This window comes from Lithobates pipiens, unplaced genomic scaffold (assembly GCF_037356315.1).
Source record: "Lithobates pipiens isolate NorthernLeopardFrog02 unplaced genomic scaffold, aLitPip1_a1.2 Scaffold_30, whole genome shotgun sequence".
Classification (NCBI taxonomy): domain Eukaryota; kingdom Metazoa; phylum Chordata; class Amphibia; order Anura; family Ranidae; genus Lithobates; species Lithobates pipiens.
The window spans coordinates 151,154,271-151,179,265 of record NW_027507791.1 but is presented as its reverse complement, the minus strand read 5'-3'; the positions used below and the strand labels follow the sequence as shown (position 1 = coordinate 151,179,265).

The window sequence follows — 24,995 nt, the reverse complement described above, 5'->3', positions numbered from 1 at the left end:
TTAGTGGTAAAGTATTCCTAATTTGATAGTCTTTGAATGGCAATTGGTTTTGGTTTAAAAAGTGAACTGTACTTCAACCACTATAAGTCAATAGGTCAGCTGCTCAAGAGGAAAGAGTGCCAATACTTACCTTTCTTAAGCCCCATACACACTATCAGTTTTTCTGCTGAGTTTTTCCCTCAGATTTACCAAAACCATATAATATGAGGTCAAACCTTAGGCATTTCAATGTGTATGCAATCAGGCAGGCCCTTGCACTACATGGTTTTGGTAAACCTGAAGGAAAAACTCAGCAGAAAAACTGATAGTGTGTATGGGGCTTTATACTTCCAAGATCTCTCAAAAGATTCCTGTGCAAGTTTAAGATTTCACAGGACTCCAGATTGGAAACAGGGAAAAATAAATAAAAGTCTGCTGAGCTGCAAACCTGTCACATTGCCTACTATTGCCAAGATGCACATTCTCAAAAAAAAAAAAAAAAAAAAAAAAAAAAAAGTCAAGCAAATTTTGCAAGATACACTGAGTAATAAGTCATAGTTACATAGTAGCTGAGGTTGGGAAAAAAAATATATATAACAAGTCCAACCTATGTGTGTGATTATATGTCAGCATTTCATTGTATATCCCTGTATGTTGGTCGTTCAGGTGCTTTTTTGAAACTATCGATGCCCCCCCGCTGAGACCGCCGCCTGTGGAAGGGAATTCCACATCCTTGCAGCTGTTACAGTAAAGAACCCTCTATATAGTTTAAGGTTAAACCTCTTTTCTTCTAATTTTAAATGAGTGGCCATGTGTCTTGTTAAACTCCCTTCCGTGAAAAAGTTTTATCCCTATTGTGTTCTCCCCCCAGTGTATAGATTGCATTCATATTTTTGCCACCCAAATGCATTATTTTAAATTTTTCTACATTAAACCTCATTTGCCATGTAGTTGCCCAGCCCATTAATTTGTTCAGATCTTTTTGCAAGTTAATTGCCCTGCTTAGCATCGTCCACAAATACAGAGATTGAACTGTTTACCCCATCCTCCAGGTCGTTTAGGAACAAAATAAATAGCATTGGTCCTAGCACAGAACCCTGGGGGACCCCACTACCCACCTCTGGCCATTCCGAATACTCCCCATTTATCACCACCCTCTGAACTCAACCTTGTAGCCAGTTTTCAATCCATGTACTCGCCCTATGGTCCATGCCAACAGACCTTATTTTGTACAGTAGAATGTTTACGGGGAACTGTGTCAAATGCTTTTGCAAAATCCAGATACACATCTACAGGCCTTCCTTTATCTAGATAGCAACTCACCTCCTCATGGAAGGTTAATAGATTGGTTTGGCAAGAACGATTCTTCATTAATCCATGCTGATTAAATACCATTCTAGCTACTAAAATTGTGTATACAGGCCCTCCCTCCAAGATCATGGATACTATTGATGTTAGGCTAACTGGTCTGCAATTCTCAGGGATGTATTTTGGGTCCTTTTTAAATATTGGTGCTACATTGGCTTTTCTCCAATCACCTGGTACCATTCCAGTCAGTAAAAATTAGGAACAATGGTCTGGCAATTACTTGACCGAGTTTCCCCAAGTACCCTCAGATGCAAGCCATCTGGTCCCAGTGATTCATGAATGTTAAGTTTCCCCAAGACTAAATTTTAATTCTGTCCTTTGTTATCTCCTGATATTGCATGAAAGCTTACTGTATTTTAAGCGAGTACAACACTCCTTTCTCCTAATCGAACCATCTTTTGCCATACACCTTTACCTTAACTAAAGAAAAAAATAAAAAAAATAAAAGAAAAGAAAATGGATCAATAACTTTCGTGTAAAAGCAAGCGACTGTTCCTCCTCCACTTCCTGCTACGGCAAACTCTGTATTCATGGCATTTGGTACTGCACTCCGTTTTCTGATTGGACCAGTATTTTGGGCTTCTCCTTAACTTTTGCTGCTGGAGTACCTCTTTCTGCAACGTTGATGGCCAAACTGATTTCTCAATTGTATATGTGCATCAATAAAATGCATATCACTTAAACAGTTGAATTCCAGTGATGCACTTACCATACCTGACTGATGCATCTGTAAGCTGGAATTCGATGTATTAGGCACAAATACTACAGCTTCCGGGACCTGTGCCAAGTGGTTGCCCTGCTGCTTACAAAACACAGGAGGTCATGCTCTCAGAACACACCTTTCAGAGAACACGTTGCAATTTCTCAATAAATTCAAAATGGATCCGATTGGATGAGGAACAGAGCGCGATATCCCCACCCACACCTCTACCTCATCCAATCAGAAAAAGTTTTGCATTCATCGAGAAAATTAAAAGCAATCTCTGAATGGTACGCATGTTGAGTCGGTGAAGTCTAGTTTTCACAATGCAGTAACTCATCACAAGACCCAAAGGCTAGTTGATATCATTGGAGCAGCTATGCCTACTACAGTAAATTTCCAGCTTTCAAGGGCATGGTATATGCGATATATGTGCCTTCAGGCTTCAAAGATATAAAATTTTAATTTTTTGTGAAGCATCACCAACAAGTGGTACACAATTGTGAAGTGGAATGAAATCTATTGGATTTTTGAAACTTTAACTAATAAAAAAAATGAAAGAGTGGGGCGTGCAAAATTATTCGGCCCCCTTGCGTTAATACTTTGTAGAGCCACCTTTTGCTGCGATTACAGCTGCAAGTCGCTTGGGGTATGTCTATCAGTTTTGCACATCGAGAGACTGAAATTCTTGCCCATTCTTCCTTGCAAAACAGCTCGAGCTCAGTGAGGTTGGATGGAGAGCGTTTGTGAACAGCAGTTTTCAGCTCTTTCCACAGATTCTCGATTGGATTCAGGTCTGGACTTTGACTTGGCCATACCAACACCTGAATACGTTTATTTGTGAACCATTCCTTTGTAGATTTTGCTGTATGTTTGGGATCATTGTCTTGTTGGAAGATAAATCTCCGTCCCAGTTTCAGGTCTTTTACAGACTCCAAAAGGTATTCATCCAGAATGGTCCTGTATTTGGTTGCATCCATCTTCCCCTCAATTTTAACCATCTTCCCTGTCCCTGCTGAAGAAAAGCAGGCCCAAACCATGATGCTGCCACCACCATGTTTGACAGTGGGGATGGTGTGTTGAGGGTGATGAGCTGTGTTGCTTTTACGCCAAACATATCGTTTTGCATTGGGGGCAAAAAGTTCGATGTTGGTTTCATCTCTTCCACAAGTTTGGTGTGTCTCCCAGGTGGCTTGTGGCAAACTTTAGACAAGACTTTTTATGGATATCTTTGAGAAATGGCTTTCTTCTTGCCACTCTTCCATAAAGGCCAGATTTGTGCAGTGTAGGACTGATTGTTGTCCTATGGACAGACTCTCCCACCTCAGCTGTAGTTCTCTGCAGTTCATCCAGAGTGATCATGGACCTCTTGGCTGCATCTCTGATCAGTCTTCTTGTCTGAGCTGAAAGTTTAGAGGGACAGCCAGGTCTTGGTAGATCTGCAGTGGTCTGATACTCCTTCCATTTCAAAATGATCGCTTGCACAGTGCTCCTTGGGATGTTTAAAGCTTGGGAAATCTTTTTGTATCCAAATCCGGCTTTAAACTTCTCCACAACAGTATTACGGACCTGCCTGTTGTGTTCCTTGGTCTTCATGATGCTCTCTGCGCTTTCAATAGAACCCTGAGACTATCACAGAGCAGGTGCATTTATACAGAGACTTGATTACACACAGGTGGATTCTATTTATCACCATCAGTCATTTAGGACAACATTGGATCATTCAGAGATCCTCGCTGAACTTCTGGAGTGAGTTTGCTGCACTGAAAGTAAAGAGGCCGAATAATTTTGCACGCACCACTTTTCAGTTTTTTATTTGCTAAAAAAAGTTTAAAATATCCAATAGATTTCGTTCCACTTCACAATTGTGTCCCACTTGTTGGTGATTCTTCAATAAAAATGTTATATCTTTATGTTTGAAGCCTGAAATGTGGCAAAAGGTTGAAAAGTTCAAGGGGGCCAAATACTTTCGCAAGGCACTGTACACATAATTAGTTCAAGAGGCACTCCCCTATAAGAGTCCCACTATGGGGCATATTAATAAAGCTGTGAAATGTGATAGCCACCTATGAATGTTTTGTGACTAACACTTCACTGTAATTTAAAAACATACCCGGACATTTCACCTGCAGTAAGCCACACTCCCTGCTTTAGAAATATGGCACTGTTGCAATGCAAAAGTGTTTCACGGTAATAAAGAGATGTCCATGAAAACACCACAACTTGTGTCAACTAAAACTAAATCTTTTTTTTTTTTTTTTTTAAATGAGTATAGCACCGCCCCCTCTAAAAATTATACTGACCTAGGTGGATGCAGCATCAATCCAATGCACTGAGTGAACACACACCACTAATCACGCAATTTTCCCCTCAGAGCACGGTACCCATCAGTCAGAGGCTCTCTGCTCTGTCCATCCAGTGCTCACTGGGGTGCTGGGCTGTGGAGGGGCCCGGAACAGCTGGTTTAGTCTCCCCATCCGGCTCGCTGAGAGACTGAGCTAATTGCTCGTCTAGGCATCTAGGTGGATACCAACTATAAAGTCGGGATCAATCCAGTGCCTGGACTAGAGTGACAGCTGAATTCGAGCTCTCTACAATCTGATCCGGGGCAGGCAAACCCACTGCAGATTACACATACACTTCATTTTGAACAAAGGGCGGGAAACAATCTCAGAATTCGGGTTGAGTTCTGGGCCCTAAAACCACTATTTTCGCACACACACACATCTTCAAATTTCTGACAACATAAAAATACAAATAAAAGGTCTTCACTTTTGTAAATGCTAAATTGTATTTGACAAACCCATCTCTATATCACTGGGCTCATGTTACATACTGGTCTGTAGTCTCCAGGTGCTGGCAACAGCTAGTTTCTGTTGATATACTGTATCTTGCAAAATTGCAATTGAAAGAATACTGCACACCAGAATGCATGAAATTATGGGCAGAAAGCACAAACTTTAATAAAACACAGCAGTCAGTAATACATTTTGATACAGTTTATCAATTTTAAAGTAAAAAAGTACTGCATGCCGGAGTGCAGTGCTCCTTCAATTGCAAGTTTATAAAGTACAAGTCTAGAAAAATGCCTCCCCGGGGACACGGGTGCCAGATCTACCATTCACAAGGAGCTACGCTGAACACAACCTGGAATTTGCTGTTACTGCGCAACACACCCCCCGACTTTGGTCTCAAGAATGTTTATGTTTTGGAATACTAACTGGGGAGAAATCAGACAGCTCTGGCAAATAACTGAAAAAGAGTGCTTACATTGTAAGGAACTTTACCATGCTCACCAAATGTTACATGTAGATAATCTTACACCCTTTACAGCAGTTTATAAAGATACTAGAAACATCCAATTTACCTTTGCTATGTTGCCGGTATAACCTGGAACTGATGCAAGGTAATTTTCCTGAAGCCAAATGCCACTTAGTTGGTGTTTTAGCATTAAAACATTTCTGGAATAAAGAAAGTAAATTATAAACTATTCAAACCAAAAGTATATAAAAAAGTATAGTCTCCCTCTCTGCAAGTGTAACATATCCCCACTATAGTCTAAAAGAACAGAAGTGCAAACCAGAAGAACAAGCAAATGACTAGAGAAACAATGAAGGCGGGTGCAGTTTGAGACTCGTGCTTCACATAGATTCAATCTCTCGAGATTAATTTACTAAAATAGTCAAAGCCATTCACTTAGGAAAGTGAAAGGTCACTGAAAAACTAGTTCACTTTGCAATACCTACTCATACCAAATATAGAATAGGGCGATTGAAGTTATAGCTTTACCTCCTATACAAAGTTCCAAGTACATTCACTTTGCTAAGTAAACAGTTGTATTTTAGTAAACCAAACCCATTGACTGAGCCCTTCTGAAAGACTTGCCGATTACAGGACTATGGGCTTTTGATGGTAAATCCTAAAAGCAGAACTGATGTGGGTTGGAAAAAAATAACACTGACAACTTATGACCGGAGAGACTATACATAATCATATGCTTCTCCCTGCCTTTTAGAATTAATTTTCCCTTCGGTGCACACGGAGCAACACATGCACAGAAGTTACGTCACCCCAGTCAGGCAAATAGGATGGCCAAGGACTCAGAACCTAAATCATCAGGCAAGGTATGCCATAAAACAGGCATATAAAAGCTCCTTGGAAAATCTCCCTGAAAACGGATTTTAAAATCTTCCATGTCACATACATTCCATGTTCTAGATATAACCATTATAAAACCTTTTCCTATGCCCTTACAACTGTCCTGCAGATTATGGTGGTGTGGTCTTCCATTCTTGCCCTCCTCAAAACAGCTCATACTGGTAAATAGTGTCTGCCTGTTTCGAATGAAAAACTATACATGTTGCTTGGTTTAAAGTGGCTACACTTGTGATGGATTTGTAAAGGAGAAAAAAAAAAAAAAAAAAAAAAAAAAAAAAAAAAAACATAAATTGCTATAAAAGCATGAACAGCATGCTTCATGTGGAAAGATGAAATGTTCAGCAAATGAAAAATGCCATTTCCTTAGCAGCTAAAACCAAGACTAATTTAACATTACCATTCATACACTTACTCATCTAATGAATTTTCAGGGCTTGTAGATAATTGTGTCCACCACTTCTTTACAATTGCTTGAAGCCAGTTAAGACCAACTATTACATATCTGAAAAGATAAAAATATAGGTTGTCAACCTGTATATTTCTGTTTTGATATCAATCATGAAATTTACACTGGTTAATTACAAAATATAGTGGTAAAGAACATTCTGATGCCGATCATTTAACCACTTCCATACCGGGCCTATTATGGCACTTCTCTCCTACATGTAAAAATCATCTTTTTTGCTAAAAAATTTACTTAGATCCCCCAAACTTTTTTTTTTTTTTAAGCAGACACCCTAAGGAATAAAATGGCGGCCGTTGCAACTTTCTGTCACATGGTATTTGCGCAAAACATTTTTAAACACTTTTGGGAAAAAAAGTATCATGAATTAAACAGACACGTTAGCCCAATTTTTATGTATAATGTGAAATATGACGTTACGCAGAGTAACTAGATGGAATGGCGCCAAACTTCGGTACTTAAAAATCTCCACAGGCAACGTTTAACTTTTTTTTTTTTACAGGTTGTCAGTTTAGTTACAGAGGAGGTCTAGTGCTAGAATTATTGCTCTCACGCACGTGGTGATACCTCACATGTGTGGTTTGAATGGCGTTTACATATGTGGGCGGGACTAGCGTGTGCGTTCACTTCTGTACGCGAGCTACCGGGGACAGGGGCGCTTTATACATTTTTCTTAATTGCTTATTTTACTTTAACACTCTTAATTTTTTTGACCACTTTTATTCCTATAACAAGGAATGTAAACATTCCTTGTAATAGGAATGGTGTGTGACAGATCCTCTTTATGGAGAAATGTGGGGTCAATAAGACTCCACATCTCTCCTCCAGGCTGGAAAGCATGAAAAAAAAAACCCCCACGATCTCATGCTTTGATCGTTCTTACGGTGCACAGAATCGCCAGCTGAAAAAAGGAGGATATCTGAATGATGCCTGCAGCAGGCATCACGCAGATATTCCCACTGAAAGTCAAGGATGTCATGACGTCCTTGGGCTGGAAGTGGTTAAACAAGCATATAACTCAAGTGCTCAATCCTTAATACATTAATGTATAAGTTGTAGGTCTGTAAACTGCAACAAGGTGGCAGTAAGTGCTAGAGATGGGAGTCCAAAATCTATAGACCTGAAAAAAAAAAAACAACCTGAAAATTAGCTCCACTACTTCCTAGGGTCCCCAAAATGTTTTTTAGAAAAGCCAAAAACGTTGGCAAAAATATAGCGCCCGCTAGAATCAAATTCAAACACATTTAACCATCTGAAAACTAGGCTTATATTCTGACATTTTATTTACATGGGGAAAAAAAAAACAAAAAAATGTAATTCTTTTGCTAGAGTTGCTTATAACCCCCAAACTTTTTTTTTTTTTTTGCAGAGGACCTAGAGAATAAAATGGCGGGTTGCTGCAATGTCAAATGGTATTTGTGCAGCAGCTTTGTTTAAAAAAAAAAAAAAAAAAAAAAAAAAAAAGTATGTACCGTATTTATCGACGTATGACACACACCCCAAGTTTAGGAGGGAAGTTTAAGAACAAAAAAAACAAACTTACATTTAAATGCCCATCAATGCAACCTTATTGTCCATCTGCAGCCTTGTCAGTGTCGTTGCAGGCTTGCCGTTTAAAAATGGCACCGCCAAGATACAGAGAGGATGTCCTGTCTATCTCGGCAGCGCTTGGTAGCTCTCGGCTGCTCGACGGCTTTAGTCTCTCTGAAAGCCGCCAAGAAGCTCACAATCGGCAGGGGGGAATGGGTGTATAACACACACCCACAATATTTGTATTTATCAGTTTTTTTCCGATTTATTTATTTTTTGCACAATTTTTTAGGTCACATTTAGTGGCCAAGCGCTGAACTTTTTTTCTTCTATAGCTCTAGAATTATTACTCTCACTATAAAGTTTACAGCAATACCTCAAGTGTGGTGAAAACCCCATTTACATATGCATTTGCATCTGCCAATTTTTTATTTTTACACTGTCGATTACATATTTTTTTTAATCACTTTTATTGCTGTCACAAGGAATGTGAACATCCCTTATGACAGCAATAGTCCGTGACAGGCAGCCTTTACTGAGAGATCTGGGGGTCTATTAGACCCCAGACAACTCCTCTGCTCTTAAACACTGATCTTGGTGTGATCAGAAGCTTTCACAATTTAAAAGTGGCATTTTTACATTCAGGAAGTCATAAGTTACTAAGGTGCTTTTTGCTTCCAGGTCTCCACCTCAGTCCTCAAGTAACCCTAACAGGCCATGTTTACAGGTTTTCCTTTATCTTGCACAGGTGCTTTAAATCAGAGTCAATGGCTTGGTATTTTGGACAGCTTTTTTTTCTAAGACAAATTCCCAAAACATGGCCTGTTGGGGTACTTGAGGACTGAGGTTGAGAACCACTGCCCTAGACCATAGAAGTGATAGGAAACAATTTAGTCACCTCTATTGTAAACAGCTGTAAGTCCTGGATCAGATGCCGGGCTCCCTTGCCACTGCCTGTAAAAGCTAATTCAGTAGCAAGTAGTCAAAAGAACTGTCTACAGTCTGAGGGGCATGTATAAATGCAAAGAAAACATTTACGTGCAAGTTTGCTCCCCATGAACAAAAATCATTGGATGGAGCATTTTTTTTTTTTTTTTTTTTTTTTTGACGGTTTGAAAACTAAACTACTAATCTGCATGTAGTGTACATGTCCCTCTTTTCCATGAAAGTCACACTATAAAACCACTTAAATCTAGAGACCACTGTAGTGCATTCGAAACCGGTCCAGTGTACCAAAACAATCTGCCAAAACATGGCTGTTCCACATAAGGCTTACAATAAGCAAATAAATCTCTAGAAGTTTAAATGTTCACAAGTAGAAAGGCATCACAGGCTTTGTAACCAAAAAGCATTCTGGATATTCACGCCGAACACCATGTCCCAATTTGGACTGTCATATGGACTGCAGTGTTGGTGTCAGAAATGGTATTTAGCCTTTTCATTTCTAACCCACACACTTCCTTTCGTTAGTGGCTGCATATCTATATGGCATACATGTAAAGTCACATTCTCTTTACAAACACTAAGTTGCATTACATTGAACTCCGAGCTCAGATAATTTAAGTGTTGGCACCATTTGTAGGACTGAAACGAATCGATTAATATATAGACACACACTACGTGTGTGTGTGTGTGTGTATGTATGTATGTATGTATGTATGTATGTATGTATGTATGTATGTATGTATGTATGTATGTATGTATGTATGTATGTATGTATGTATGTATGTATGTATGTATGTATATATATATATATATATATATATATATATATATATATATATATATATATATATATATATATATACACACACACCTCCCCTCTAATAGTATATAGACACACACTATTTCTCCCCTCTAATAGTATAACCTCCAATAGTATATACAGTATCTCTCTTCTGTCTGTTATTCTCAGAGTGGATTAGATATTTTGCTCTATAATCATATAGTTGGTTATTTATATTTACCATTGCATAGAGATATTTAAAAATAAATTGCCTTTTTTAAACTTTACATACTAACTAAATTATACATAACTTTTTTTTTTTTAAGGTTATTAACCAAAACAATCGCCCAACTAAACGATTATGAAAATAAATAGTTAGTTGCAGCCCTAACCATTTGTGCTATTCAGAATATAATACAGTGAAAGGACCTTTTTAAAAACATTACTTGCCTGTCTCTAGGTTTAATACCTTGTGTCACTTAGCTCATCACGAGTCAGAACTCACTCAACTCACAAATTTAGAAATGGCAGCCTATGGATTACTTTTAATTTTATATGTCTTAACTTCAGTGATCTGTATTTTTCCCAGTCAAACATACAGCTATCACAACATTGCAATTTACAGAGGTATTAAACCCAACAACAAGCTATTATACTACAGCTTTCCAATTCTTAGATGTGATGGCTGCATTGTTTTTTATTTGTAATCGGGTTATCTGGCCAGTACGTCTGTTTTTGCAGTTGTAGCAGTGAGGGTTGGGATAAACCATTTACCCCTGGCAGGGGTATTTACAATGATCACCTTTTATTTGTTATGTATACCAAAGAGAAAAAAAACAAAACAAAGCAACTCCTCAAAATTTGTGAGCCATTACTCCTTCACCCCGTGTTAGAACGTCCTCACTCTGGATGTATTTCCAGCCAATCACCAGGTGAAAAGGGGGGGGGGGGGGAGAGAGAGAGACACAGCCATCACATCTAATCCAAGGATTAGTAAACTGATTACATTTTTAGTTCTAGGAATAATGTAAAGTTAAATATTTGGGGATCTATAGGCCACTTACTCTTCAAATTTGCTCTTAAGTAGAGACTTAACCAGTGGTAACAGGTCAACACAACAACCAATTGAAATTGAAGCCTTGTCTTCCTGTAAGCTGGGAAAAAAAAAAAAAAAAAGTTAGGGAAACAAAAAAAAAATTAAAAAATAAAAAACACAACACACAAGCTATACTTAGGATTTTAAAGCTTTACGCCAGGAAAAACTATTTTTGCTGTTGGACATGTAAAAATAAAATACGATTAAAAAAAAAATTGATTTCTTCTTTTTTTTTCTCAAGGAAGGTCATTATCTAATTTTTGAAAGAGGGCAGTTTTTCTGGTGATGCGTTTCCCTGTTACCAAACAGATTCTATTGAATGTCCTAATCCAAAAACTATTAGTTTTGGAGGCATTGCTACCAAAATGTATACCAGGGATCCTCAAACTACGGCCCTCCAGCTGTTGCGAAACTACACATCCCATGAGGCATTGTAAAACTCTGACATTCACAGACATGACCAGGAATGATGGGAATTGTAGTTCCTGAACAACTGGAGGGCCATAGTTTGAAGACCCATGATGTAGACCATGGTGGCGGAGAGGCCTGCGTATTCATCTTGGATAGCCTAGTTGGAAACATACAACTGTATCAAATGTCTTGCTGAAATCAAAATATGCCATGTCCACAGCAGCACCCTTGTTCAAAACATTGAGGATAGTCAAAAAATTCTGATTAGTCTGACATGATCTGCCCTCAGTAAAGCCTTGCTGATGATCCTTTTCATGAGCGATTCATTAACTTGACCAACTTAACTACAACCAATGTTAAACTCACTGGCCTGTAATTGCCAGCTTCTACCTTGCTGCCCTTCGTGTAGATAGGTACAATATTAAACTGTCCGCCAATCATGTGGAACATCTCCTGGTAGAAGATGGTTTGATCCTCTTATACAGTCGGCACGCCAACATGAACGCTACTCCAAAATGTGGACATTGTGGAATATGTCCGTCTTCTCGGATGAGGAACAAAACCTCTGTGGAAGCGACACCAAGACCCCTTTCACACTGGGGGATTTTTCCGGCGCTTTAGCGTTAATAAAAAAAAAAATCTGCAGTCCCAATGTGAAAAGCAAGTGCTTTAAGAGCCCTGTCACAATATCAGTGCCCAAAAAACGCTCCTAAAGTGCCGCTTAAACTAGCAGCGCTTTACCAGCGTTTTCCGAGAGTTATTGGGGCGTTTTTAACCCCTACTAGTGGCCAAATAAAGGGTTAAAAGCGCCCACAAAACACTGCTGCCAATAGCGTTTTTCAGACGCTTCCCATTGATTTCAATGGAAGGGGCGCTTTAGGAGCGTTGTATTCACCGCTCCAAAAGCGCTGCAAAGAAGCTGCTTGCAGGACTTTTTTTTGACGCCCTGCCAGCGCAGCGCCTCAGTGTGAAAGCACTCGGGCTTTTACATTGGGATTGCAGTTGCAGCTTCTTTCAGGTGCTTTTTTTTAACGCTAAAGCACCTGAAAAACGCCCCAGTGTGAAAGCACTCGGGCTTTTACATTGGGATTGCAGTTGCGGCTTCTTTCAGGCGCTTTTTTTAACGCTAAAGCGCATGAAAAACGCCCCAGTGTGAAAGGGGTCTAAAGACTAGATATTTATTTTTATGCACCAGTAGGCGGGAACCTGTATTCTGGTGGTACTGCCTGAGTCATTCACATGTGAACTTGCACAGTGCAAAAGTAACATCTCTCCATCTCACCCTTCTGACCATACCCTTGTCCCTACTCTTCTTCCCCCCCCCCCCCCCCCCATTTTTCTTCCTCTCCCACGGTCTCTTTTCTAGCTTGCTCCCCCTTTCCAATTCTCTATCTTGCCATATTTTATACGGTTCTAAAATGATCTGGACATGTTTTCGTCCCGTTTAGCAATCTATTCCCCGGCAGTGTCCAATCTCATCCTTGGGAAGTTATGGCGTCTTGCTTTATATGTCCTCTGGTCAGGGATACATGAAACAATAGGGGTGTTAGGTATGCATACTATCTTTATTATTGTTGTATGTGGTTACTTCAGATAGGATATTGGTTTGTGCTGTTCTATACGCCATTTTGCGTCTTCAATATTTTTGACGCTGTGGTGAATGTTTTAACATGCTAAATGGAAAAAAAAAAAAAATCTGTAGAAAAGATGGTTTGACAGTTCGGTTGAGAATGCAGCAAATGTGACAACTATTCACAGTACGCTTTAAATGTAACCGTTTTGGAAAGAAGATAAATGGATGGGTTTAGTTCCTCTAACGGCTTTGGGAACTTGCTAAAATTGGTGGTTTAATTCTGCCTAAACAGGGCCAAGTCGAAAAGGGAGTAAATCTAAAACTTCACTGCCTCTGGCTGAATTTTTTCTTTTTAAGCAACTTACCTAGGAACAAGCACGCAGCATGTGCCAAGTCATAACTCCTAATTGCATACTTGTGCCAAGCCAGCAACTCAATACTGTGACCGAGCTCTGCAGCCTGATCTGACCCATCTCAACCTACTTCCTCACTTGCCCAAACTTGTACCTGCTCAACAAAAATCACAAATTCCTCTCCAAACTGTCAATACTGGTTAGTACTGCAAGTTGCACAACATGTAGTTGCAGATAAGCAACCCACTGACACTTAGTACATCCTGTTCTAGGAGAGCATGCATTATATATTGCGTATATATTTATGTAGCAACCGGCCAAGAGATGCGCTTTAAAGCGATTGCTTGCATATGCACATGGGAACTTTCCTGGCAGCCTGCTTGTGCAAAGTAACTGTCTCAAAGTATTGAAGTCAAAAGGCACAGTAGAACTTAGCAATTTAGAATGAGACCAGCATGTATATTTAGCTCCGCACAGGTTACATACCTGCAAGTCTAGTGTAAATGGCTTTTCACCTTACCATGTTTGTAAAGCCAAAAAATTTTGCTTGACAATAAGGAATTGGTTAGGACACCTGTAGTTTTTGTTTCCCATCTGTCCCAGAGACAATAGGAAGTCAGAGGAAATCCTCTTCAGAAGTTTACATCAGTGCCCTTATTGAAGTTTACCCCTCACCATACATGCCTTTGACAAATCCAGAATTTTGCATTTCCCATTACTTTCTGTATCCACATCTCCCCAGTGAGGTCACCATCCCTCCTCTCCACCTTGTCCGTTACAGAACATCTCATAAAGGTGTTCTGTGTGAATGGCAGCAATACCAAACAGGCGACCCACTTTGGCTACTGTGCAGAGGGGAGAGGACCTGGAAGATTGTGGCCATCACTGTAGTAGTGACAACTACTACACTTATTGTCAGCTTCCACAACAGGCCCACAGGCATATTTGCATGCTTACATTGGACCAGCTAGGCACAACATAGGTATGCAAGATCATACTTTGACTATCCAGTGGATAAAGAAAAAAAAAAAAAAAAATTATTCAAGTTTCTTAAAAGACAGACAATACAATCTATCTTCTCATGAAAACTATACAATTTCAATTACACTATACTATCAAAAACAAAATCACAGGTGCAGTCAAAATTTGAAAAGCGCACAAGTACAAATTTCCCTTTAAATGATTTAAAGCCTAAACTTTTTTTGTACCTTAATCCATTTCTTGCATGAAGGTAAAAATGGTTTAGGCACCAATTTTGGCCACTCACCTCCCCCTAATACTTATTGGACCCAGTGCTGTGCATGTCTGCAGCTCTTCTCTGCACTCAATTCTGGGTCTCACTGGGTTTGCTGGGACACTGGGAGCCACTGGCACCCAGTGGTGTCAATCAAAGCCAGTGACGAGAGACAGGGTAGAATCCGTTGTCTGTCAGTGGACACAGCAGCGGGGCTATGGAGCGAGCATGCACGAGTGACTCCATCGGAAGCAGTATCCTGTGGGGGCACTGGACAAAGGAAGAGCCAGCAGCAATACCATTGCACAGAGCAGATAAAAAAAAAAAAATTCTTTACAACCACTTTAATTCCTCCCACAATTCACAATCTTCAGTATATATTAATTATAACTAAAAGGCAAAAAAAAAAAAAACACATTTAATTTTGGATAGCGTGGGGGGGGGGGGGTTACAACCCTGTCCGCGTTTTTCCCCTTATATCCTGTCCCATAGCCAAAACAGGAAGCGAGAGGATATCCCGCCAAAGTGAGGGAATCCTGGTGTGTCACCAGAACTAGTGTCCCCATTGGAAGGCTTCCCCTCCATTAACATTTGTCAATGTCAAACCAAAAATGTAGGATTTTTTATTTTTTTTTGCCTTCACGGATAATGGTAAACAGGACAAAGAGTGAATTACCCTAAGAGGAAAAAGACAGCAATAAAGCCTAACAGGTTTTAACCCCTCTCCACTATCCAAAACTAAAAAAGTTTTGCATTTAACCACACTTTAAAATGTGAGGGAAAATGTATTTTATAATATATCTCCAGTACACACCGTAATTCAAAATACAATTGGAAGTTACCTGTTTGTAAGAACTGGAAGACAATCTGCTATCACTCCTAAATCTTGCATCCTGTAGAAATAGAGAGGGTAAAGCATTTTTCAACATGACTGTCACTCATAAAAATCGAAGTTACAAAAGTCCGCTAGATATAGAATATTTAACAATCCAAAAAGAACATCTGTAAAAGTGACCTTACATTGGATCCCCCCCATCCCGCTGTACTGTAGTCCCGCTATACTCCTGTCAGTTATTGGAAAGCCGCTCCACACGACCTGGGGATTTGAAATCCTCCTGGCTCTTCTCACAGTGCTGACAGGGAAGGCTAGACAGTCTGATTGTTCAGCACCATTAATGCGACAGCAATGATCAATCAGGATGGCTCGTCTGTACACGCTTAGAGGTACGGAAAGGAGGCGATTAGGGATTTCAAATCCTCGGACTGAAGCTTGCCAGATGCCTCTCTGTGTTGGTTATCTATTGTATGGATTTTTGTATTCTTGCTAGTAACTGTTTCTAAGGCCCCTTTCACACGAAGGTGTGGGTGATGGCGGTAAAGCGGTGCCATTTGTAGTGCCACTATTCGGCCGAAAAAGGGTTAAAATCACACGCAAAGCACAGCTGCATCGTCGCTTTGCCGGCGGTATAGCCACGTTGCCCCACTGATTTCAATGGGTAGAAGCGGTGAATACACCGCTCCTTCACTGCTCCAAAGAGGCAGCTAGTAGGACTTTTTACCATCCTGCCAGCGCACCGCTCCAGCGTGAAAGGAGCTGCTTTTTTCAGGCGATATTTTTAGCGCTGTAGCGCCTGAAAAACGCCTCAGTGTGAAAGGGGCCTAAATGCATCTCATACATGCTGTAAAGAGGCATTCATGACCTGTTTGCAGCGTGTTTATATAGACATCAATTGAAACATTTTGGGAGCAGTAAAGCCTGGCAAACAGCACGTCTTAAAATCTGATGCACCAACGTGACCATGTTAACACGGAGCGCTGCAATGCAAACAATTTTGACATGAGTTTGTGGAGCTTCAATCCCTGCTTTTTTTTGCAGTGGTATTGGGTTCCGGCCCGTATTGCCCATGCTAATCAGACACAGGGATCACAGTTTTCACAGGTATGGCCATCGTGGGGATGCTCTTCATTCTGGTGGACCTGCCCTCGATTGGTGGGCTTTTGGTCCTGAGGGTTTGGTCTGCTGTATTCCCTGTTCCATTTGACGGTCTGAAAGTAGGCCAAGGCTGGATTCACACCTACGCAGTTTTAGTGCTTTTTGCATTTTGCAGATTTGCACTAGAGTCCATTTAACATGGTTTCCTATGGAACACGATCTGTAGTGCAAATATGCAAAAAGCACAAAAAATGCATAGGTGTGAACCCAGCATAAAATGTGCATTGCACCATTCCCGGGCCTTTTCGTTCATTAACAAAAATTGGCATCTTATTCATAGCAGTCAAAAGGATGATTGCCCAGGCCTGGAAGAAACCTACAGTCTCTTTCCAGGAAGTGACCACGATAGTTAAAGTCTAGTATTCTTCACAGCATGCAAAGTTCCTGATAGTCTTGGAACCATGGTTGACATAAGTCTTCCCTTGGCAAGCGTGGGGCGACTAATTGAGGTCTCTGGTGACCCTGTGTCCCCACCCCACTGCTTTTACCACTCTCTCATGTCTTGCTTTCTGCTCCCTCTTGATGGAGTTTTCAGCTCGCTTTCTCCCTTTTGGTGTGCAGGACTACCTACTGAGGGGGTCATTGTCACATGTCCTGGCCATTTTGGTAGTTATGGTGTTTTCCCCCAAACAACCCATGTCTGTTTAAGTTAGATGTGCCTGTTTGAGGAGGTGGCCCTCTTTGCCTAAGCTGTTATGTTCATCTATGTTGCCAGTCATAGCCCATGCGTGGGGGGTGGACTAGGTGCATCTGTATTACTGACTACCTTTGATATATTTACAATAAAAATCATTGAACAAGGAATGACTGCTTTTGAAGATTGTGTAAACAGCCTGACAGACAAGTGGCTTGAGCCAGCAATTTGAAGTGATATTAAAATACATTTTTGTGATGAAGATGCCAACAGAACTTACATGCACTTTTTTCCCCTCCTCTGAGCTTCCTTCTCAAACCTTAACCATGGTGCTCTGCCAGATTCCAGTTATGCTTTTACCCCTTGTGCCTGCAAGGAAATCTGGAGTCCCGGCTACACGCATGCTCCGGTTTGTTACATTTAGCAGTTTACAGCACCAAACACATAGCTGGTGTGAGAGGGACAGAGCCAGGACTCTCCTTCTCCACAGTAGCGCCTGACAGCTCGAGAGCTGCTGTGAATTACCATTGTGGTAGAGAAAGAGGCATGGTGAGGGTGTGGCTTTGTGTTCCGTTTGTAAAAAGGGGACTCTAGCATCATGACCAGGAGAGCGTAAAAAAAAAAAAAAAAAAAACACCCACAGAAAAAAGCAAAAAGACAAAACAAAACCACACACTTTAACATAACGTTTGAGGCCAAAGGTGGTGTTATTTCACTAAAGTAAATGAGATATTTAGGCGGTGTTAAATATATATACACACACATATACACAGTCCAAAACAAGTAACCAAAAATCAGTCAAAATAAATACCTGACTAAATAGGCAACAAGTTCATTTACACTGTGCTTCTTCCAGAATGTTAGTGCTACGTTTAGCCTGAGATTCCTGCTAAACAGGACCTGGGACATTATTTCATGATCCTTTGAGACCTGCAAAGAGATCTGAAATGGTTACACAACTATAAATTTACAATTAGGGTAAAGAAGCAACTCACATACATTACATTTCATTTATGGAAAAAACAAAATAATACGAGGTGAAAAAAGTTCTTCTGAGGTCTCAGCCAATGCATTTCTATTCCCTGCAGCACAAGACCACCCCCCATTTCAATTTTTAAGAAATAAAATTGAAGGTGTTGGGCTATATTATTGCATGTAACAGCCACCTTGAATCTTTGTGATTTGACATACGCTTATAAAATACTGTACAAATTGAATACATGCATACATTAAGCTTTACAGATCTGGGCAATTAAATCTTTGCATATTTAACCACTTCCTGCCCGCCATATAGCAAAATGATGTGCACAAAGTGGTTACGTTATTCTGACTGAACATATGATGTCCAGTAAGATAAGCCACAGGGGTGCGCGGCGATAGTTGGTGTGTCAGTCTGACACACCGTCACATCGATTTTGGTAAAGGGCACCTGACATAGGCTCGTTACCATGTGATCAGCTGTGTGCAAACAGTGTAAATAGGAAGAGCCTTTTCCTCCACCCACGCTGACAGACACAGACGCGAGTAGAGGAAAGCCGCTCTGACGGGGGGGGGCTGCGCTGACTGGTTATCAGTGAAGAACGCCTCCCCCCCAAAGGATGCTCAGCCAGGACCACCAGGGATATCAGTCAGTGCCCATCAGTAATGCCTGCCAGTGCCTCATCAGAGTCACCTATCAATGGGTACAGTGTCTGTGCAATTGTTTAACCACTTTCAGACCGAACCATTTTGCCGGCTTAAGACCAGACCAACTTTTGAGATTCGGCACTGCGTTGCTTTAACTGACAATTGCGCGGTCATGCGACGTGGCTCCCAAACAAAATTGACTTCCTTTTTTTCCTACAAATAGAGCTCTCTTTTGGTGGTATTTGATCACCCCTGCTGTTTTTATTTTTTGCACTATAAACAAAAATAGAGCGACAATTTTGAAAAAAAAAAAACAAAACAAACAAAAAAAAAAAACACAAAAAAAACATTTTTTTACCATTTGTTATCATAAATATCCCCCAAAAATCTATAAAAACTAAAAAAAAAAAATTTCCCTCAGTTTAGGCCTAGGTTTGGTTAAGTAAATGATAAACTCGCAAAAAAATGCAGGACTAAAAATAACTTGTCCATAATTAAAGGCTGCCTTGTAAAAATGTTAATTAGCTTTAGTACAAAGACACTTGCTGGAAAAAAATAAAATAAAAAAAAACCCACACACAAACCTAATTCAATTCATAAAACAATGCGACCTATGCCAATTAGGAAAGGAATACCTCTGTGAAGAAGCTGCTATACTTTGAAGAAGCTCCCTCGGTCTGAGTAGAGCCTGAGTCACTGGAGTTCAATAGAAAGGTGTGTCTGTCGTTTTGGAGCTTATCCTGCAGGTTTCCTCCCGCCAACTCATTTTCCTTATTTGCCATGTCACAGTCCCAGCCTTTTAGATGCTGTTTTCTTCTATAGGCGGGGCTCAGGGCTTTCCTCTTGAAAACCACCACTTTATAAAGCTGCTGATTGCTGTTTGGAAATTAAAGACCTGGTTATTGGAAACAAACGCTATAGATCTGATCAATACATTCAGAACATCAACCTCCTCCGTTTAAATCTGCATTGGATTTACACAAGAGCTTCAAAATGATAGAAAACACGCGGAGGGGGGGCGCTAACTCATCTGTTCCTCCTTGTGTAAAAAAGAGGTTATGATTTTGTGTGCGTTTTGTTTTTCTGGAGACAAAAGTATATGTAGCACTTTGTCCTATCTACAGTCTAAGGCTAGCTGTGAGGTCAGAATACATCTCCCCTCCACCGCTGTCAGACAATGCAGCTAGCAAGAAAGCTGCTTCGAAAGAAGGCACTTTTCTCCAAATCATTTGTTGGAGACGAGCATCTCATGAGGAATGGAGTTACAAAAAAAAAAAAAAAAAAAAAAAGGAAGTATCTGTCAAAGAAAGCAGCTGTCTCTTTGCTAGCTGCGTTGTTGGAATGTCATAGAGGAAGAATGGTGCCCTGTCCAACTTAACAGCTAACCTTAGACAGCACATAATTCCCTTAAAGTGGAAGTAAACCCTCCTATCGTTTTCAGTCAAGGAAGCGGCCATCTTGGCCTCTTAATTCTTCAACTGCCATAATGCTGCACATGTGATCAGTTATGACAACAGCTATTGGATGGTTTGAAAGTTTGGTTGAGAGCACAACCAATGTGAAAGTTAGCATTCCCGGCATGCTGGGAATGTAAGCGTTTTTTTGAAACTGGGTTTACTCCCGCTTTACTAAATGGAATGCTACAAATGACCTTCTCTGAAGCACTTTGTAGCCCTGGAGAAAATCCAAGTTCTAGTATAATGAACATAATCTCTGCTTTATCACAATACAGCATTCATAGACTGAGTGGTTAACCAACAGGACCTGGTGCAGTCACACTTGAAGGAAGTGCTAGCAGAAGGTAAGAATCAATAAGGTAGGTTTGGCGAATATTGTCAGGATGCAGCAGCAGGGCCTGAAACAATGGACAGCAGTGTCCATTGTTTCAGGCAATGGACGGCAGGTAAAAAGGCACCCTACTTCATATCTGTTTTTCTACAGTACGAAAGTGTTGCATTACTGTACCGACCTGCCATCCAGCTGCATCAATGTGCAATCCTGGAATTTAGCTGAAATATGCAACATTTCCAAAATCAATGGATAATGTGGCCACTGGACTCTCCTCTTCTGAGGAATCCCTGCAGGTTCAGAAGAGCCCGTCAATGGAGACACGTGGTGCAAATGTAGAGCTACATTCAGCCACAGTCAATATGTCAGGAACACATTTACACACGCACTACAACATGTTTTATCACTGACCAGATAAATACAACAGATCACAATGTACAGTTGAAACAGAAGAGCAATTCAACCAGTAACACTGATTGAAGATGTGTCAAAACAAACGTCATTACCAATGTGAGAAAAACATGGTAAACAAGCTGGCTAACGTGGCAGCTACATTCCCATAGAATCATATTGGGGTCAGTTCACTGAGGGGCTTCTGAACCCATTCACACCAGAAGGCTGGGCTGAACACAGCTGGAAGAAACGATGATGCGCCAAACCCAGCAAATTGCACCATTTACTTTTTTGTTAGAACCTTTTAAAATGTCAGAAGTGATTTTTCATTGTTCTATTGACTGCAGCTGCATTGTGACCCACACTTTGGGTTGTCAATCGGTGCTTTCTGCTATGCCCTTTCAGTGTTTACTGGAGCACATGGCTGCAGCTGGCTCAGGCGCTCAGCGGTGTGTTGCCAGGCTGGCATCTGGGTGAATCCCAACCTTAAAGTGGTTGTAAAGTCACTGAGGACAATTACTGGAATCATCTCTTATTCGCAAGCTATGTGCAGCGTGTTTATTATAAAGCTGAATACCTTAATTTACAGTTCCGCTGTGTAGTCATGTGACCTCCCACCACACCTTCCCCGATCCAAAGGCTACAGCAGGATGGGCTGGGATTCCACTCTGACATTAGCCAGGTGGTCATGTGACCGCACAGCGGCTCTGAATAAGGCATTCAGTTAAAACTGCACACTGCAAAGCAGTCACAAAGAATAGCAGCAGGAGGGGAGGAGATTGGCTCTCACAGCAGACTTGAGCTGACAGAGCAGGGAGAGGGGAGGACAGAGGCATGTAAACTGACCATGATCAGCACACCTAGGGTGCTATAGGAACAGACAGGATCAACCATTTTACAGCATAGAATGGGACAAATGACAAGGCAGAAGCACTAGGCTGTTTATGGTGCTTTAAAAAAGGAACAGGATCTTTTCTTTTAGGGTTACAACCGCTTTAAAAGCGTTGGCCATACTTCTGCTTTACATCTCGTAAATACAAGTAAATAGAATACCTTTATCTATTTACGAATGCTGGAAACACATGGAAAGGAAATAGTTAATGTTGTTTGAGAGACTTAAGTTTTGAGCAACATTCATTTCCCTGGGGATCACTGGTGTAGAACAATGGCAGCACTCTAAAAACAGCAGATCTGAGAGCTGGAATTGCTTTGCTTACCAATGCCTGGTACAGTTTTTTCTCATTCAACCCAGCAAAAAACACACACACACACACACAGGACACCATATCAAACTATAGGATCTCCCCTCTCTCTTTCTATCCCCAAACCCCCCCGCCCAAGCTATTGTGTTCTGACAGGGGGACTGCCGCCCCTCCCCCAGAACACACTGGTCACTGCTCACAGCCATTGGTTGCCAGGGCTGATGATCGGCTGCTGGTTTTGAAGCTTGTCCCTCTGACACAACCGTGTGTCAGATAAACAGCTGTGTACACACACACACACACACACACACACAGTCTCAATGCGGGCCAGTTTCTGTTGAACTGGCAGATATGTGGATGATGTAACCAACATTAGTATTGACAGAGAACCCTTTATGGAAAAGCACTGAAATGGAGGACCTTGGTATACAAATTTTTATTGAGTTTATGGGTGTGTAGTGAAACTAGAGGGTTGTTCAGGTTCAGTGAGAAATGACATCCCCAGATGGATTGGTCTTTGAGAACATCTTTTTTCTTTGTCAAGGAATGACCATCACCTGTGGTTTCATACAGTTTAATCTGTGGCTTTTAGTGTAAAAAGTGGCTCTTTATTTCAATTTTGTATAGTATTGAACTCTGAGATCATGTATTTCTTAAAAAAAAAAAAATGTCATTGGTTTATTTTACTTTTATAAACGTGTATTTTTGGAAGTACTTCTTCATTTTTGTGAAACTTCTCCAGTCCCAAGGAAAGGGATTGTGTGGCCCAAACATGTTGGCTGTCTTTTGCCCCTCTTGTTGTAACCAGTTAAACCAGACTTTGGACTCCTAAAGATTTTTCATTTGCCAGTCTGAATGGTTAGACTGATTTCTCAACGTGGGTGAATGCCCTTTCCTGGAGAGTCCCTGTCTTTGTGAAAGGGTACCGAATACAAGCCAACTGGGCTCAAGAGAAGACTATTTTGACGAGCTGTGAAAAGCGTGTCCATCGCAACACCACCTCTTAGAAATGTCAAATCCAGGCAGTGTTGTACACATCGTTTGCATACTTGGCTCGCTCTTCCTGCCTTAAAATTCAGCTCTGAATCCAGAGATGCCTGACACTTTCTAAGCAGAGTTGGCCATCATTTACACTTTGTTGCCACAATAAAGACAGCCTGCTTTCTATCAACTACAACAGATCAGAAGTGTCATTAGAAGCACAAAGCAGACTAGAGATCTCTGCACTCCTAAAATGTAGTCCTATTCAATACAGAGTAACTTCAGATTTACCCTACGTTCACACTTATGCATTTTTGGTGCGTTTTCCAATTTGCAGAAATGTACTACAGTCCATTTAACATGTTTCCGATGGTACACATTCACATCTGTTTTTGTAAAGGGTCAGGGACTTATTTCCGCCCGCAGCAAATTGTGTTTTGTGCGTAACAGACTTCAACGGAGTCGCACAAGAAACACAAGTATTGCTTTTTTTTAATCTGTCCCCTTTAAAAACATTGTATATAGATGGTTGCTAAGGAGTGGGCCAGGTCCTTAACTGACGAGTCTTCAGATGACAGGGAAAGTTGGTACCCAATTTGTTTCAATGGGCTACTTTAAAAACACAATGTGCGGTATTGCACAGAAATGTAAATAAGACCTTAAGGTTTGCTAAAACAATTTAGCAATTTTTTTAACCACTTCAATATAGGGCATTTTTCACCCCTTTCCTGCCCAGGCCAATTTTCAGCACTGTTTCATTTTGAATGGCAAATGCGTGGTCATGCAACAATGTACCCAAATTAAATTATCTTTCCCGCCCCCACAAATAGAGCTTTCTCTTTTGGTGGTATTGGATCACCTCTGCGGTTTTTATTTCTTTCGCTATAAATAAGAGTGACAAGTTTGGGGGTGGGGAACAGCCCCCCCCCCCCCACACCCAATATTTTTAGTTTTTAGATTTTTTTTTTTTTTTTTTAATAAAAACAAAATTTTCCCTCAGTTTAGGCTGATATGTATTCTTCTACATATTCTTGATAAAAAAAAAAAAAAAATATTATAATAATGATTTGCGCCAAAGTTATAGTATCTACAAAATAGGGGATAGATTTATGGCATTTTTAATTTACTAGTAATGGCGATGATCTGCAATTTTTTTGGGACCATTCACATTTATACAGTGATCAGTGCTATAAAAATGCACCAATTACTGTACAATGTCACTGGCAGGGAAGGGGTTAACACTAGGAGTTAAATGTGTTACCTAGGGAGTGATGCCAACTGTAGGGGAGGAGACCGATCGGTGTTGCTCTGTACTGGGAACACAGAATCAGTCTTCTCTCCCCTGACAGACACAGGGGAGAGGACACCGACACACAGATCCATGTCCCGCCTCTGTTGCCGGCAATCGCAGGTGCCTGGTGGATATGGCGGCCGCCAGGCATACGCATCGGCTCCCAAGTCGCGCACCTCCTAGATAGCCGGGAAGCCGAGGATGTCATGACGCCCGCCCAGGATGGGAGATCCCTCCTGCTAACATTTGACTATGGGCAGGGAAGAAAGTGGTTAACAGCAGTGGAAGTGACAGTACAATTCTGTATTAATTTCACACTGAATTTTAATTTCCTCCCCAATAAAATAAACGCAGTCACCATTTTACACTTACCTGTCTTCCAAAGACTCTCCTTGTCCTTGTGAAAGACGGTCCTGTAAAAACAAAACATTTAATGTAGTTGGCAACTTAAATAAGCCTAATAGTTTGTCTTAACATCCTTATAAAAAGGTTAAAG

General features: G+C 40.7%; 1 protein-coding gene across 3 annotated transcripts in view; it reads right to left on the bottom strand.

Annotated features, from left to right (window-relative positions):
• Positions 1–24,995, bottom strand: part of KATNBL1 (katanin regulatory subunit B1 like 1) — a 63,971-nt gene that overhangs the window by 1,006 nt on the left and 37,970 nt on the right. For 2 of the 3 annotated variants that reach the window (XM_077464950.1, XM_077464952.1), the window contains exons 3-9: positions 24,872–24,912; positions 19,480–19,720; positions 18,030–18,160; positions 15,434–15,484; positions 10,989–11,078; positions 6,618–6,707; positions 5,415–5,508 (exon numbers count right to left, since the gene is read on the bottom strand). In XM_077464950.1, the coding sequence (XP_077321076.1) occupies positions 5,415–5,508; positions 6,618–6,707; positions 10,989–11,078; positions 15,434–15,484; positions 18,030–18,160; positions 19,480–19,720; positions 24,872–24,912 (738 nt within the window). The remainder of the gene's footprint in view (positions 1–5,414; positions 5,509–6,617; positions 6,708–10,988; positions 11,079–15,433; positions 15,485–18,029; positions 18,161–19,479; positions 19,721–24,871; positions 24,913–24,995) is intronic. The other variant, XM_077464951.1, reaches the window with a different exon arrangement.